General features: G+C 52.3%; 5 protein-coding genes across 5 annotated transcripts; 1 reads left to right on the top strand and 4 right to left on the bottom strand.

Annotated features, from left to right (window-relative positions):
* Nucleotides 1-787: 787 nt before the first annotated feature.
* On the bottom strand, nt 788-2,274 carry J4E82_005581 (uncharacterized protein; the record flags this gene model as incomplete). The annotated part of the gene is made up of 2 exons (XM_051731843.1): nt 788-2,064; nt 2,136-2,274. 2 exons carry the CDS (start codon nt 2,272-2,274, stop codon nt 788-790), a joined length of 1,416 nt encoding a protein of 471 aa, XP_051588333.1.
* Nucleotides 2,275-3,622: 1,348 nt separating this feature from the next.
* J4E82_005580 (uncharacterized protein) lies at nt 3,623-5,358 on the bottom strand (the record flags this gene model as incomplete). The annotated part of the gene is made up of 4 exons (XM_051731842.1): nt 3,623-4,221; nt 4,276-4,887; nt 4,939-5,065; nt 5,131-5,358. The coding sequence occupies 4 exons, from the start codon at nt 5,356-5,358 to the stop codon at nt 3,623-3,625; spliced, it is 1,566 nt and encodes a 521-aa protein (XP_051588332.1).
* Nucleotides 5,359-6,472: 1,114 nt separating this feature from the next.
* Nucleotides 6,473-7,708, bottom strand: J4E82_005579 (uncharacterized protein; the record flags this gene model as incomplete). The annotated part of the gene is made up of 1 exon (XM_051731841.1): nt 6,473-7,708. One exon carries the CDS (start codon nt 7,706-7,708, stop codon nt 6,473-6,475), a length of 1,236 nt encoding a protein of 411 aa, XP_051588331.1.
* A 286-nt stretch (nt 7,709-7,994) lies between these two features.
* On the top strand, nt 7,995-10,394 carry J4E82_005578 (uncharacterized protein; the record flags this gene model as incomplete). Its single annotated transcript, XM_051731840.1, has 4 exons — nt 7,995-8,073; nt 8,141-9,138; nt 9,188-9,800; nt 9,850-10,394. The coding sequence occupies 4 exons, from the start codon at nt 7,995-7,997 to the stop codon at nt 10,392-10,394; spliced, it is 2,235 nt and encodes a 744-aa protein (XP_051588330.1).
* A 315-nt stretch (nt 10,395-10,709) lies between these two features.
* J4E82_005577 (uncharacterized protein) lies at nt 10,710-13,547 on the bottom strand (the record flags this gene model as incomplete). Its single annotated transcript, XM_051731839.1, has 4 exons — nt 10,710-10,915; nt 10,983-13,062; nt 13,179-13,295; nt 13,347-13,547. The coding sequence occupies 4 exons, from the start codon at nt 13,545-13,547 to the stop codon at nt 10,710-10,712; spliced, it is 2,604 nt and encodes an 867-aa protein (XP_051588329.1).
* Between the last annotated feature and the right edge of the window lie 1,084 nt (nt 13,548-14,631).

Raw genomic sequence — 14,631 nt, 5'->3', positions numbered from 1 at the left:
ATATCTATGCTCTACCACATACTATCAAGTTTCCTACACGCAATGCACTTCTTAACACTCTTCGTCTTGTCGTAGCGATTGCAATGATACAGTCCACTGTATCTCTTATACGGCTGAGAAAGTCATATCTTTATAGCGCTTCTTCAGGCGGCGGGCGTAGAAGGCGATGGTATCTGTCCCTCGCTGAACGCCATCCCTGAACGCAAGCTCAATGTCCTGGACCGAATGAGCCTGTGATCTAAGCGTTATAGCGAACGCTCTAGCGATGATGCTTGACGTGTAGTGGCTTTCTGATAAGACTTGTTTTAGCTGGAACGAGTCTACCAGGGACGATACGAGTCCTTGAATATGAGCTAAGCTTTTATTATTGCGATGCATGCCAAACGCCCGTGATACCAAAGCCATAGCTCGTGACATGCTAACACTTATCATATTATTCTTGTCCCGTAATCGCGAGGAGACATGTTGTGTTTTGCTGCCAGGTTGTATCTTGTCAAAACTTAGCATGTCTGCGCATGTTTGTTCTTGATTGCAGAGTTGGCGTAGTTCCTCGATCGGGAAGTGCGAGATAAGAGCTGCAATAGGTATAGAAGCCCATACCATCCGTTCTGACGAATCTTAGTATAAACACAGCATATATTGCGTATTATTGTATTACCTGCAAGTCCTTTGTACCTTGCCCACGAAGCTAGCCCTGCTGCTTTCAGCATTCGCATAATGTTTGCCGCCGGCAAGGTTTTGTTGGGCTCTTGGAGCAAAGGGTGATCAAGAGCGACTATATGTAAGATTAATAATTAGCCAGAATCAACGAGTTTATTTGTGAATGAGACATACTGATAGCAATCCTGGGATCTTCCATTGTAGAAGCCTTCACCAGTGCCTGTAGGAGACTAGTGGAGACAGATACAAACGGGGATGCGCCACCGCTCATTGAAAGATGCCAAGTTGAGAAAATCATCAGCGCCTGTAGTCCTAGACCATCAGGGGGGAAAGGCGGTGGATACTTAACCGGCCATGTTGAGAACGCTTGGCTCACGAAACCACTCTCTTCATCGAACAACGTCCTGCTGTTTGCATCCCATACCCTGAAGCCAATAGAGTTGGTGGTAGGCAACGGTCTAGAGCTCGGCTGCGTGTATGTGACTGGGGATCTGCGAATGTCCTCGACGTCGTACCATCTTTCTTCGTCTTCACAATCGACGTTCGTTGCCAGAGTAACTCCTCCAAGCGGAGAAACCTGTGTTGACAATTCTTGGGCATTTGGCGCTGGAGGTGCGTGAGACCTCTTCCTCTCCCTCTCTGCCGCGCGCCGAACTAGAGACTTGAAGTACTTCCTTGTAGTTAGAGATCTCGCGTATTGAGCTAAACCGGACTTTCGTTTGACCTCGATTCTCCGCCGCGACGAGTTAATGCCATACTCGGCCGCCTTTTCTTCGATGATCGCACGAATCTCGCCGTACTTCTGCTCAGGATCGTTGAAAGGAACGGCCGTAACGCGACCGAATTCCGGGTAAGCACGTGGACCGTATAAGATCAGGTGGCTGTCGAACTGATGGCGAATAACTGAAAGTCGCAGATCTTGGTCGGTAATAGCATTGAAAACCCTTGGAAGTGTCGTTGTGTCTTTGTCATTGTACCATCGGTAAAGGATCGCCAGCAGTGCCCGCTCGTCTTCATCCCATTGATGAGGCGGGTCACGTTCGAGGTTCTTCAATGCTGCTAACGAACCAAACCCACTGGTATCGAGTGTCTTACGGACGTTTGCCATCTCGAAGTTGAGAGTTCGACGTACCGGTGGCGTTCGTTCAATATTGGAAACTTCGAGATGACGGCTTGTCTTCGAAGAATTGTGTAGCTTAGTAGAGGCAACTTTGCTTGAAAATAGTGGGCAGGGACTTGAGAACGACTCGGTAGTCCCTGATGCGTACTGTGACGTGTCCAGAGGAGTTTCTGATCTAAGATCTTCGCCAGGCTCATCCTTTGTATACGATCCGAAGAAGCCTTCGAGAGAAGGTAGCACCAAGTCTTGCTCGTTGCTGACTTCGCAGTCATCGTGACTGCTAGCTAACGTTACTCGCAGGCTGTTAGCCCTTGCCCTGTAACACTATGGGCAAGCATAATTGGTGACCACTTACCTTGATCATCAGTTTCTGCCACGTTGTCTGATTGCTCCAGAGCATGCGCTTCTTGCAGTACCGTAGCTGTCGCAGCATCTACGGCCGGCTCCCATAGCATCACGCCGGCATCTGCAACCGTCCAGGTATGTCTTGTCATTACGATGTTGTAAGTAAATAAGTAAGTAAGTAAGTAAGTAAGTAAAAATCTGCTTGAAGAGTTTTCGTGGATCAGACAGCCAAATCAAGGCGCGTTGAACTGTTACCATCATGTTGGCACGCCAAGAAGACGTGTGAGAACGCGTCTGACGTGTCATGAGCGCGTTACGTGTGGTGAGGGAACAGAGGAGGCTTCTTATGTCAAACTGTCTAGGACAATGAGTCAGGGTGTTCATTTGGGTCAAGGCAGTGACTGCGCAGTAGAGGTAGTTGATCTTATACCTAGTGATCATGGCGTCTAGGTGGTGTCATGGAAGGCACCTGAGATATAAGTTGAGGGTTTAATTGGCGGTGAAGTTCCATCGCTCTGCCGAAGTTGTTAGTGATGAAGTTCGCCAGCATGCTGTTCCTGACGCTCTCACTTTCCAGTACGATAAACAAAGCTGCTGACTGGAAATAAAGCAGCCTTACTAGTATAATTGTTTGAATTATGTAGAGAAGGAAAGAGGAAGGTTAGAGTGTGAAGTGAGATAGACTAGCTCTATCGACAGTTGTCTTACTGCCCATGCTACTGTCTTGACTTTACCAGACTGTACGGAGGAGTAAAATTTGATAGGAACAGATAAAACAGTGAAGCCTAGTAGCCGTATTTAACATGTAAAAGTCGGACTGATTACAGACAGCCTCCGAGTGTGTCCCACCTTGAGCTTCGTGATGACATCGTTGAGGAGAAGGGCGATAGATTGGAAAAGAAAGATGATGTGTCTAATCGGACTGATGAGATGAAAAGCAGATACCTTCCCACGCTACGTTACATTCGTTACTCAGGGTTGAGATGTTGAAAAGTGAAATAGGATGCAAGCGCATAACTTTTGGCGTCAGAGACGAAGCATAGATGTGAACAGTCCGCCCTTCGAGAAGATATGGTACGCAAAGAGCCAGGAGCGCCTGCGCAATGCTTCGATAGATATCCATGAAGTAGGAACAACCAAGAAAATGGATGTTTGAAGACGTTGTCGTCTATCGGTCCGAGTGTTTGGAGGATGCGGATGCGTGGGGTCGTCTGGTCAGGTCCACATGAAAAGTGCGACTCTGCGGCGCAGTGCGCGTTCGTACCGAATCGTTGATGTGACCTGGTGACGGGTTGTTGGGTTTGCATAAGCGCCCGAGTAGTGCTGTGGCTGCTGCGAACACGCATATGCGGTTCATGGACCGCATGCGGGACCTAGAACGTGATCGCACCTGCAGACAAGCTACAACCGGTTCGATAGTAAATTGCTTCTTACGCCCAGGTCACCACCAACAACACTATGCGCATGGCTTTCCATATCTGACGGACTGATGGTCGCTCATTTATGACCATGCTGCTCGGTGCAGATCTTCCTCACGACCCACTTCTCCCAGAATTTGCGTTGCTGATTGGTGACCATGACTCCATCATCCCCTAGAGCGTCCACGCTATCCATGTGGCCATTGCAGTTGCACCATGTTATTGAAGCCGGTGTGTCTGGCATTGGTGGAAAGTGCAGAGTACCGCCTTGTTCAGGCTCATCCGTCTCTGCATCGGATTCGGTGCCAGCTATCGAGCTACCGTCAGCATCATTTCCACTACCACTGTGGTCATCGGATGGATCGTCGTGTTCACCATCGTATTCGTAGTGGCTGTCATCGTCGCTTTCGTCGCTGCTATCACTTCCTAGAGGATCATCGGGGACTTCGGCTCCCATGACAAACTGCTCGTCGAAGTGTTTTTCGTATCCGATTCGCCGGAGACTGACCCAGTCGAGTCTTGTGAGGTCGTCACGTAGACAGGGGAGCACATCCCTCCACATACTGCCATCTTTTAAGAGCACATCTCGAAGGCGCAAACCACGCAGTGTGTCTTTGTGTCGCTGAGCGATACCCAGGATTTCATCTGCGTTAAGACGCCAGGCTTGGATTCCAAAGGCTGCGAGATAAAGTTAGTCTATGTCGCAGTGCGTCTCATACCTTCAAAACATACCCTGCAACTTTTCCCATTTGACATTGTGGAAAAGCTCTTCTAGTCGTAACGTGAGTGGCCGATATGAAGGGAAACCAATATGCACTGCTTCGATGTTCTTAGCCGCAGTGAATAGTGCCTTGGACAATGAGGATAGATGCCGCATCCGTACGTCCAGGTCCGTGCTATCATCGAAATGTAACTCTAGACAAGTGAGGCGTTCGGCCAGAATTCCCAACGTTGAGGGAGGATTATTGGCGGCACCTAGAACACTCTGAGGACTTAACATGGGTGATGAGAACCTTGAGCATGGTGATTCGGACTCAAGGAGAGCTTGACCGATCGTTTTCGCGCTATGCAGGCATGCTGGTGGCCATGTCGGCACTAGACTGTTCAGTTCGTTGTGACCCCGCATATACGAAATCAACACCGCATCTTGCTGGTCCTGCAGTCGCAGGATTTGAACATGCTGGAGTGAAGTGAATCGCCGGAGCGCAAAGTGCAAAATACGAGCATCTTTTCTTGTCCGTAGGATGTCCCTTTGCTCGTTTACTTTTTCTTGAAAGTGACCGACATCAAGGAAGCCGAAACTCTCAGGCCGTGTGCGTAAAAGCTCCTGAATGCGCTCTCGTCCTGTAACTTGGTCAGTTTCAAAGATGGCAGAAGCAGGATCTGTGATGATACCTTGATCATAAAAGAACGGTACCATGTAACTGAACTTCTTCACGCGGCCCGCAATGTGCGGCTGATTTGCAATCTTCTCTAGGCGTTCAAGTCCTTTCCGCGAGAAGCGTGTGGTAACGCGAGAGAACTGCAGACGTGAAGATACGAAGTCAGTGTACGTCTCTCATGCATTTCGTACAGGCACAACTTAACCTGATGAATCACCCCGAGCAAGGCGAACTTTCTGCATGTGAGGCGAAATTTCGCAACGGTGTCGGCGTCGTCAGGCTCTAGAGGCAGAGGTAGCTTAAAGCTCTCCTGTGAGAGATAGGCACGGCGCTCCAGGCTGATTGGTTTTTCTGGTTCAGAGGCAACATATTCGAGGATGATGCGAAGAAGCTCGTCGGCAAGATCGAGGATACCCATTTTAAGTGGGACCATTCATGACGACCGCGGAGGAGGAGCTCAACCACGAAGCTTAAGCTCCCAAGCGATTTAGGAGCGCACCGCACAGCGGATATACTTTGGATGCAGGGCAGCAGAGTTCGGGCCGGGTCGGGATACTCGTCTGACGGGTGGTGGTAGTTGGATAGCGACAGCGGGAGAGGGTCATCAACTGACGACGTGGTGTTATCCGACGGCACCGTTCTGTGGGATAGCAAGCGAAGGACAGCCAGAGGGGCGCGGTAGGGGGAAGAAATGCATGACCTCTTTGCCAGCAGTCAGCTAAGCGTCGCTGGAGTTGCGAAGACGACTGGACACGAAGCCTGGCCTTGCAGCGACAATCCCGGTACGCCCGCTTCAAAATCTCCAATGGCACGCGGTGAATTAGACTGCAACAGGAATAGTGTGCTGCAGTAGTCCATAGCGACAAATCGACTCTTTTAGCTCGGGAGGAGCCATGTTCCCGTCTCGCTGATGGCGGGCGTCCGCATCGTAAACTCGGTCATGTGATAGAAGTCACTGGGGTGGGGCTGCAAATTTCCATGGCGTTGCCAACACAGCATGCATCAGAAGCGCTTGTGACGCCAATCAGCCGCAGAAAAAGCGTCATCCGACCGATACCACTGCCGTGTACTTGGGATGGCGTTTGCGCTATGCGAAACAATGGAGCGTCTTATGACGACACAGAGCTTGGGAGCCTCATAGTGGGCTGAAACGGGTGGTCAAGAGTGCAATATAATTATGCTGTAGAAGCGCGTCATTCTCTCCTGTTTCGCATGCGTCAAAGACATTCGTTACGGAGAGTCTACATCCGTAAGTCAGCTCGCACATGATGACGCTCTAATGCATTCAGACTGTCGACTATGGCGACGTGTTGCTTCACAAGCCCTATGCCGGCCCTGGTAATGTCATGCGGACCTGCGCGGTCGTGTGGCTTTGGCGCACGCAACTGTCGTGCAATGTCGCACAAGAAATGACACTAGACAACCTCCTGCTTCGTCAACTTGTCGACATGGTAAGTCGACAACGCCTCTGCTCACATACTGTCTGCCAACAAACACTCCGAGACGTGTCTCTTTCGTCTCCCTGCTCAGACCCTGATTAACATGGTTCACGCTTTCGCCCTGGATTGAACACGTTCGCTCCGTTTACGACGAATCTCGGTGCTGCTCAGCTTGCTCTGGAACGTCTCGTCTACATTGCCTTCCTCGCTGGCATCGAGGACGGCAACTTCAAAAATATCGAGGGGATTCCATCCCTGCTCACTGCGCTTGTTGTTCACAGCAGCACCTCCGCCCCTTGTTTCAAGAGAGAGCACCAGGGCAGAAATTTCTTTGTCAGTGATGGTTGGGCCGAAAGGATCCCAGATCTCGACGTATTTGATAGTGAGCCCAAAAGGATAGCTGACGTGGACGGCATGTCCGTTCGGCCCGGGTTCCTTGATCTCTTCAACGTGGATACGCTCGTCGCCTGGGGGGCCAAAGTAGACGATAGATGAGAGGAAGTTGTGTGTCGATTCTTGACGCTCTTTCCAGCTCTCGAGGTGCTCTGCAAACTTTTTATTTACTAGCAGAGCATCTCCGGTAATTCCAACGGTAAGCACGCTGGGAGTTGTGTCAGAAGGAGATGCTTGTCGTCTTCCCAACATGAAGGCAAACATGGTGAGCAGTAGTTTGTGACCAATGTGGAGGTGATCAAAAGTGCCTCCGACGGCAACGGACATGTGGTTGATTGAGTTGTCTGAGTTACCGGTAGACGATGATGATTCTGGGCTTTCTACACTGACAATGCCACCGCGAACTTTAGATATGGGTGTCTGAGTTTGGGATAAAGAAAGAAAGCTTTTTAGTACGCGCTCCCCTTCCTCGCTCTCGACCGAGTAGATAGTATCCCATGACCGAGAACTCCGGGCTAGCGTATGGATATCGATAGCAGGCCCTTGGAGTTCCTGCTCAGGAGTTGAATCGGGCAGCGGCGTCGTCAATTGGCCATGCCGAGGATATGCGACTAATATGACGCGAGCATCAACGCCCTCAGAGTCTTCTGTATCGATAGATTCTCTACTAGCCGTGATGCAGATGAGCTTGTAGAGGTCGGCGACCAATTGTTGAGTAGTCGCATAGTGTACGCCCCGGGGCGCATCTAGATGTCCGTACAGATGCGGGCATGGCAGTGCAATTTCTAAAACGGTGGGTTCTTTTGATACGCGAGGGGATGTGGCCAGCTCTCTCAAGACAGTGAACAAGGGTGAGTTGTAGGCGGCCTTGAGCGCAGCATATGACGGTGGTGAGGGCGCAGGCGGCAGCAACAGCAGTGCACGATGGACAGGCTTGCGTGATGGAGGCATGGCTGTAAGATTTAGTCAAGGAAGCTGCGGTTGGTAGAAACTGTGACCCTGGGTCATGAACTATAGCCTGGAAGCGAGCTGGAATCACATATACTCTGAGCCCTGGGTAGGCGTGAAGGGAGGGTTCGGAGGGGTGGTGGGGAACTTTTACCGAGATAGAGCCGCCGCTGCCCAGCAAGTCGACGCCAACCGCACTTCCAGCTCCTGGACGATTGATTACGCGCTGCGACAAACCACAGTCTCTCTTTTATCTGCCTGGACCAGCGCAGTAGTAATTGCAGGCGCCATGCCCTTCGGAAACCACCACCACAATGCGCAGAACGACCCAGCGCAGGGCATCTTCGCAGCGGCTTCGGCGCTAGGGAGTATGTAGGCTCACTTCTGGGGGCATCTACCGTTGAACTTGGGCTGATGTGTGTTCTGCGATACTAGGCATAGGAGCGCCTGGAGGCAATCTGCGAGGAGCAACCCAGGGCACCACGCGGGCCGGCACCGACGCCTTTATGCCGCAGAGCAGCGGGAATGCCCAAGGACAGAGCGAAGGCTACATGGCCTCGACGGCGCCGCCAGCAGCCAACTCGAGCTTCGACGCCCCGCGACATAGAGCCCCGACTACAGGCGGACGCACCAACGAGGAGCTGCACATATCGACGGCGGTAGGCCAGCATGTCCCAGTACCCTCGTCCGTACCGGCGCAGCAGCAGGCAATGTACAACTCGCCCGACAATTATCGATCGGCGCCCAACATCAACATCGACCATGGAACCCCTCAGAACAGCCAGTATGGCTCCCCGGCCGTCCCCGGTAGCCTCCAGCCCGCCGGCGGTTCAGGGCAGCAACAGCAACAACAACAGCCGCCGCAACAACAATCACAACAGCCACAACAGCAGCAGCAGCAGCAACAGCAGCAGCGACCGGCACCCAACGCCGCTTACACCGCGCCCGTCGTGCCTACCCAGACCCAGATAGCGAGCAACGCCCAGCAATACACGCTCCCCACGCGCTCCAACACCATTAGCCAAGCACAGCACTCTCCCCACTCAGGGTCGCATTCCTACTCGCGCTCGAGCCCAGCTGGCCTGGGGCCCGACCAGAAATACATTCCCTTTTCCAACACGCCCGAGCAGTCCAAGTACGCCGCCGGCACGCCTGCGCAAAAGTACTATCCTACCACTCCCTCTGGCGCTGCATCGCAATCGCCCCTGGGCCTGGCTGATATCAGGCCGCGCGCAAACTCGACCATGGACCAGGAGGGCGGCATGGGACACGGCAACACCATGGTCACCGACGGAAACAAGGTGCCCTCTAACAGCAACTACCTTGCGCCCTGGAGCATATACGCCTACGACTGGTGCAAGTGGAACGTCCCCGGCGGCAACAGCGCCGGCAAGATGGCCGTGGGCAGCTATCTCGAAGACAACCACAACTTCGTGAGTACGAGACTGACTTTCACATGCGCCATGCTGACGCGACTTCTAGATTCGCATTCTCGACACCCAAATAGCGCCCCAAGACACGTCTGTCCCCGGCGCCACACCCTACGGCCTCGAATACAATGCCATCGCTGAAGCCACATGTTCTTTCCCTGTCACGAGAATACTGTGGGAGCCGCCATCCTCGCAGAAGCAGTCGACCGACCTCCTCGCAACGTCTGGTGATCATCTGCGGTTATGGTCATTACCTCAAGCCTCTGGCAACAACATGAGCAACACAATCACCCGCTCATCCTCCGTAAACACTCGCGAGCCACAGCTCCCTAAGCTCACACCACTCGCGCTTCTCTCCAACTCAAAGACCCCTGAACACACTGCGCCCCTCACCTCGCTCGACTGGAACACCATGTCGCCGAAGCTCATCATCACCTCAAGCATAGACACGACCTGTACTATTTGGGACATACCCTCCCTCACCGCCAAGACACAATTGATTGCCCACGACAAGGAGGTCTTCGATGTACGCTTCTGCGCAGGTAGCGTTGATGTCTTTGTCAGTTGTGGAGCCGACGGTAGTGTTCGCATGTTCGATCTCCGCAGTCTCGAGCACAGCACCATCATCTACGAGCCTTCAGACAAGGGCAATGACAAAGACAAGGGTAAGTCTTGGTTTATTTACTTTCCACGTCAATCATTAACAGATTACAGGCTCGCCAACAGGTCGCATGTCTCCGACCAAAGCCCAACAGACCATGTCGTATGCGCCTCCACTCCTCCGGCTCGCCGCATCACCACATGACTCACATCTCCTTGCTACCTTCGCCGCTGACTCAAACCTCATCCGCATCCTCGATGTGCGACAACCGGGCCAGGCCCTCCTCGAGCTTCGCGGCCATTCTGCATCTGTCAACAGCATAGAGTGGAACCCGTCACGAAGAGGCATGCTCGCATCTGGTGGTGACGACTCACTGGTCCTCATATGGGATCTTCTTCATGCAAACAATGGCGCGACTATCAGCGGAGAACATGCTTCAGCACAGCCTCCAGTCGTACAGCCAGCGACTACACATTCCGCCAATGGGGCTGCAGGTGCGCAGAATGTACCTGTTGGTCAGAAAGGACCTTATGCCAGCTGGAGGTGCGACTACGAAGTCGGCAACATTAGCTGGGCACCTCAGAGCGCATTGACAGGGCAAGGCGGCGAGTGGGTTGGTGTCGCCGGCGGACGTGGAGTCTGGGGCGTCAAGTTATGATGAGCGTTACGTTATCTTGCTGTTAAGGACTGGGTACACTCTAGGAGACGACATGAAATGCCCATGTACGATCTGACGCCTTTCTTTGCAAGACGGGATGGCAAGGAGGAAAAGTGCATAGCTTCTGGTACTACTTTCTGAGCACAATAGTTCAAGGGCGTTGCGGCGGGTTTGATGCATATCCAAGATACCTGAAAGTGCAAGATTCTGTCTTCTATATTGCGATTTTGCGCTACGCTGTTCGTGTTTGCTTGAGATGACTTCTTTCCATACTATTCAGCCTCTTCACAATTTCTTTCCATAACCAGCGTATGTTCATCGAATAACAACTTCAACGACAACCTCGTTACTCCATCCAGCCTTTGAATCGGTTTCTTTCCACGCACGAACGGTATCGATTTCAAGCACATTCTCGCATTCCTTGCTAACACTGACGCAGTGAGCTGGGACAGGGCGGCCGAAAAGCACAGCGAAGAAGTCGTTCTCAATAGAGCGCTTGGGCAAATCCGAGACGTAAAGTGCTGTGTACTGTTAGCCAGGATGTCAATAGCGAAGAGAGAGGGATGGAGATAAAGAACAGAAACTCACCGAAAGTGCCCAAAACCTTACAACTCGTCCAAACTCTCAGTCTTCCTGAGTTCCTATCCACATACGCATCTGCACTAATTATCGCCGCCGCACCCGTCATCTTTCCCACAATGCCCAGATTCGCCACGCTAATCTTACTCGGACCTTTCGCCTCACTATCTTCTGCCCTCTTGAGTTCAAGATCCAGCAATGGATACGCAGAGAGAATCTCCCAGCCCCTAATTGGCAAATCGAGGTGTACAAAGGCCTTGTTCGTCGCCACACTGGTCGGTTCCGTAACCTGACCGTCAGTATGCGAACGAATGATGTACGTACCCTTTTCCGCACCAGGGAAAGCGTCCAGAGCAATGAGTTCAGAGACTGGCTTGGGTGTGCAGTTGAAGACACCGAGGATCGAGACGCCGGTGTGTGCCATGCCGACGTAGGTCGTTACTTTGAGGAGGACCATATCATCATAGGCGTTGTAGGCTTGTGTTGTCTTGCCTACGTTGTGGGGACGTAGAATGACGGTGTCCCCTCGGGGCGTCTTTCCTGTCATCTGGTGGATGAGATCGATGTCGTGTTGGCCGGGCACGTCGGTAATGTAAATCGGTCCGCCCGATACGCAACGCGCAGCGGCATGGAAGGCAGCATAGTCATGACTTGTTTGGAACATGTCCCAGTCTGGGAGGATGTTGAGGTATTGTGTTATAATGGAGTTGTGGGCGTTGCAGAATATGTGCCAGGGGTGGCTGGCGGGCACTTCGGGGAAGAAGTCGTCCGAGTTGCGAAGTAGCATGCGTGGTTTGTTGGAGGGAAGTTGAGAGTGAAAGATCAGAGGGGGTGCTTGTGACATGCAGGATATTGCGCGGGCGGAAAAGGAGCGCAGTTGGGCGATGGACCAGGCGTCCTGATAAGACTTCATTAGTTTGCGGCGGTCGTCTGCATCGTGGAGTTCATCGAGGAAGAATTGCGCGTCTGTTTTCACGGAGTCGATACCGCACGAGGACAGGAACTCGTAGAAGTCCTTGTAGAAACGGTCTACATCTTCCTCAGCTACGACGGTGATTTTTCCGCCGGATACACCGTCTTTCAGTTGTACCTTGGTGGTCTTGTAGTCTTTGGCTATCTTCCCCTCGGGAGCTATACCGCCCCAATATCCAAAGATCGCGTGCCAAACAGCGATGTGTCGGATGTGACTATACTTCTCTCGGATGTCGCTCACTGTTGCTTTCAGACCACGGGGAAACCCAGTTTTGGTTGCTTCAAACTCCATCCAAGCGTTGTTAAACTGGTCCCCGCCTTCAGTGTTGAGTGACTGCCAATTGTCGTCTATAATCAGATTACTGATATTGATCTCGTTCTTGCGAAGTGACTCCAAGGCATCGAAAACCTTATCTTCGGTGAGCTTTTGGCCAAGACCGTTCCAGGTGCAGTACGTCAAGCCGTCGTACCAGTTCTCTAGCCATTGCGGTTTGAAGTCGTCAACCAAAGCCTTCTCCTCTTCATTGATTTGCCCCGTCGATGCTTCATATGCCATTACGAGCTTGCGAGCATAGTACATGGAGGCTGCTACTGCGTCGTCCAACTTTCTGCCTACTGCAGCAACAATGCGTACAGTGCCGTCTTTTTCGCTATCATTCTTGGCGTTCATGACGACTCTGCCGTCACTATCGTGATTGAGAAGTGTTAGTACCTCGTCTAATCCACTCACTGCGAGAAGAACCAGATGAGAGCCGTCATGGCGCTCGAACGCTGCCAACATAGCATCCTTGTCTGGCTGGAATCGGTCCTTGCCCTGTCTCGGAGCGAGCCATGGAGCCCATAATCTGACTTCAGCGAACCAACGTGAGAGATTCGTCGGCTTGCCAAGCCTCTCGCTCGATTGACCGGATGTCTTGCCTGACGCTGCGCTCACGGGGTAGGTCAGGTCCCATAGGACCGTATTGGGCGTATCGCTCTGTTCTTTGGAAATGTTGAGAAATGGTGGAAGACCCTCAAGGTAATATGTCAAGTCTTCTTTTAGCGGATCTGGCGACTGGTATATGATGCGACCGTCCGAAGTTGAGAACTGTTCATTGGCCCATTTCCAAGGCTCGTTCTGCGCATGTCAGCGGAGGGGTTCGCGTGCCCATCTGCGACCATCGATCCAATGGCAAGAAACTAAAAGACTGGAACAAAGTGAAGCTCATTGTAAGCACAGAGTCTAGCACTTACCTCTGAAGCTCTGAATGTGATGGTGTACGACAGAGAAGACCCGTGCTTCGGACGTCCCGGCAAATCGATTGTATAGTACTGACGTTGTACATCTGCTTTATCGGGCTTGACGGCTGTCTTTGAGCAGTTAGTTTCCCGACGCGCCCATACTGTATGACTGATGCTGACCACTGATGCCTCGTTACTCGACTGCAAACTAGTGCTTGTCCATTGGTCCAGAGTATCAAAGTTGTGCCACAGAGCAACCTCCCACGTCTTTGCTGAGCCGGCAGAGCTCTCAATGACTACAGTGAATCTGACCGATTCTCGATCAGAGGAAATAGTAGTCGTCTGTCCCAGCGGAGGATGGCAGCTTAGTGCAGCGTACATGTTAGCGGTCAAGGTTGGATGTCAGGGCGAACTGGATGGTCAGGACAATGGATTGAAAGCAACACAAGCAAAGACACGATGGACAAGATGAATGAGAAGGGTGTATTGATCTTGTATTGACCGAACAGCTAAAGTATAAGAAGCACAATGATGCATATGCAAGCACTAGGATGCCCGAGGGAGGTGCAGGTGACGTGTGCGGAAGCGACACGGAGGTCGGGGTAGCTGCGAGGTGAGCTCAAAACCAGCCAATCGGCGTCATCGGGGTCCCATCTTGGCATCTGGGACATTTTGACACGGGCCAAAGTTTCCATGCCGCTCAATTGGCAGCCATGTCAGCCTTGAGACACCTGTCAAGGCCCCGGCAATTTGTTTGTCGGCAATGTACACGACAGCAACACAGCCTCGCGCGCGGTGAGCGGCCGGACAAGAGATGGGCTGCCGAAGAACCAGATGCGGCAGCGAGACAGGCGCAATGGGAAGACCAGGCGGGGAAGGTGCGATCAGGCATGCAGCAGAGTATGCTCAGTCTACTTGAAGAGCGAGGATTCGTAAAGGATGTCGCTGGGTGAGCACGATAATAGGCATCAATCTCAATCATACTGAACATTGGCAGTGGACGCCAAACGCTTGACTGGCTGCTCACCGAGAAGCGCATAGGCGTGTATGTTGGCGTAGACCCAACAGCCCCCTCGTTACACGTCGGACACCTTCTTCCCCTCATGGCGCTTTACTGGATGTACCTTCATGGCTACTACACCGTCAGCTTGGTGAGCCGCCCACGATTCGATATACACAAAGCGGGAATTAATCATGGATAGTTAGGTGGAGGCACAGTGCAAATTGGCGACCCATCTGGCAGGACGACAGCTCGTTCGCGGCAGGGCGAAGACGTGCAGTCTATGAACGTGAAGAGCATACAACACCAGCTGGAGAAGCTGTGGACCAACGTGAAATGCTTGGGGATCAAGCACCAGTACCCGCAGTTCGTCAGTCGAAAACGGGACATCCTCAACAACAAGAAATGGTTGCAGAACCTGAGTGCGATAGAATTGATGAGGGATCTTGGGTCTGGCATGCGCCT

Source organism: Alternaria postmessia, assembly GCF_024291825.1.
Source record: "Alternaria postmessia strain BMP 2775 chromosome Unknown scaffold_30, whole genome shotgun sequence".
Taxonomy (NCBI): domain Eukaryota; kingdom Fungi; phylum Ascomycota; class Dothideomycetes; order Pleosporales; family Pleosporaceae; genus Alternaria; species Alternaria postmessia.
Note: the sequence above shows the minus strand (reverse complement) of the source record. Positions and strands in the feature narration are given on the sequence as shown.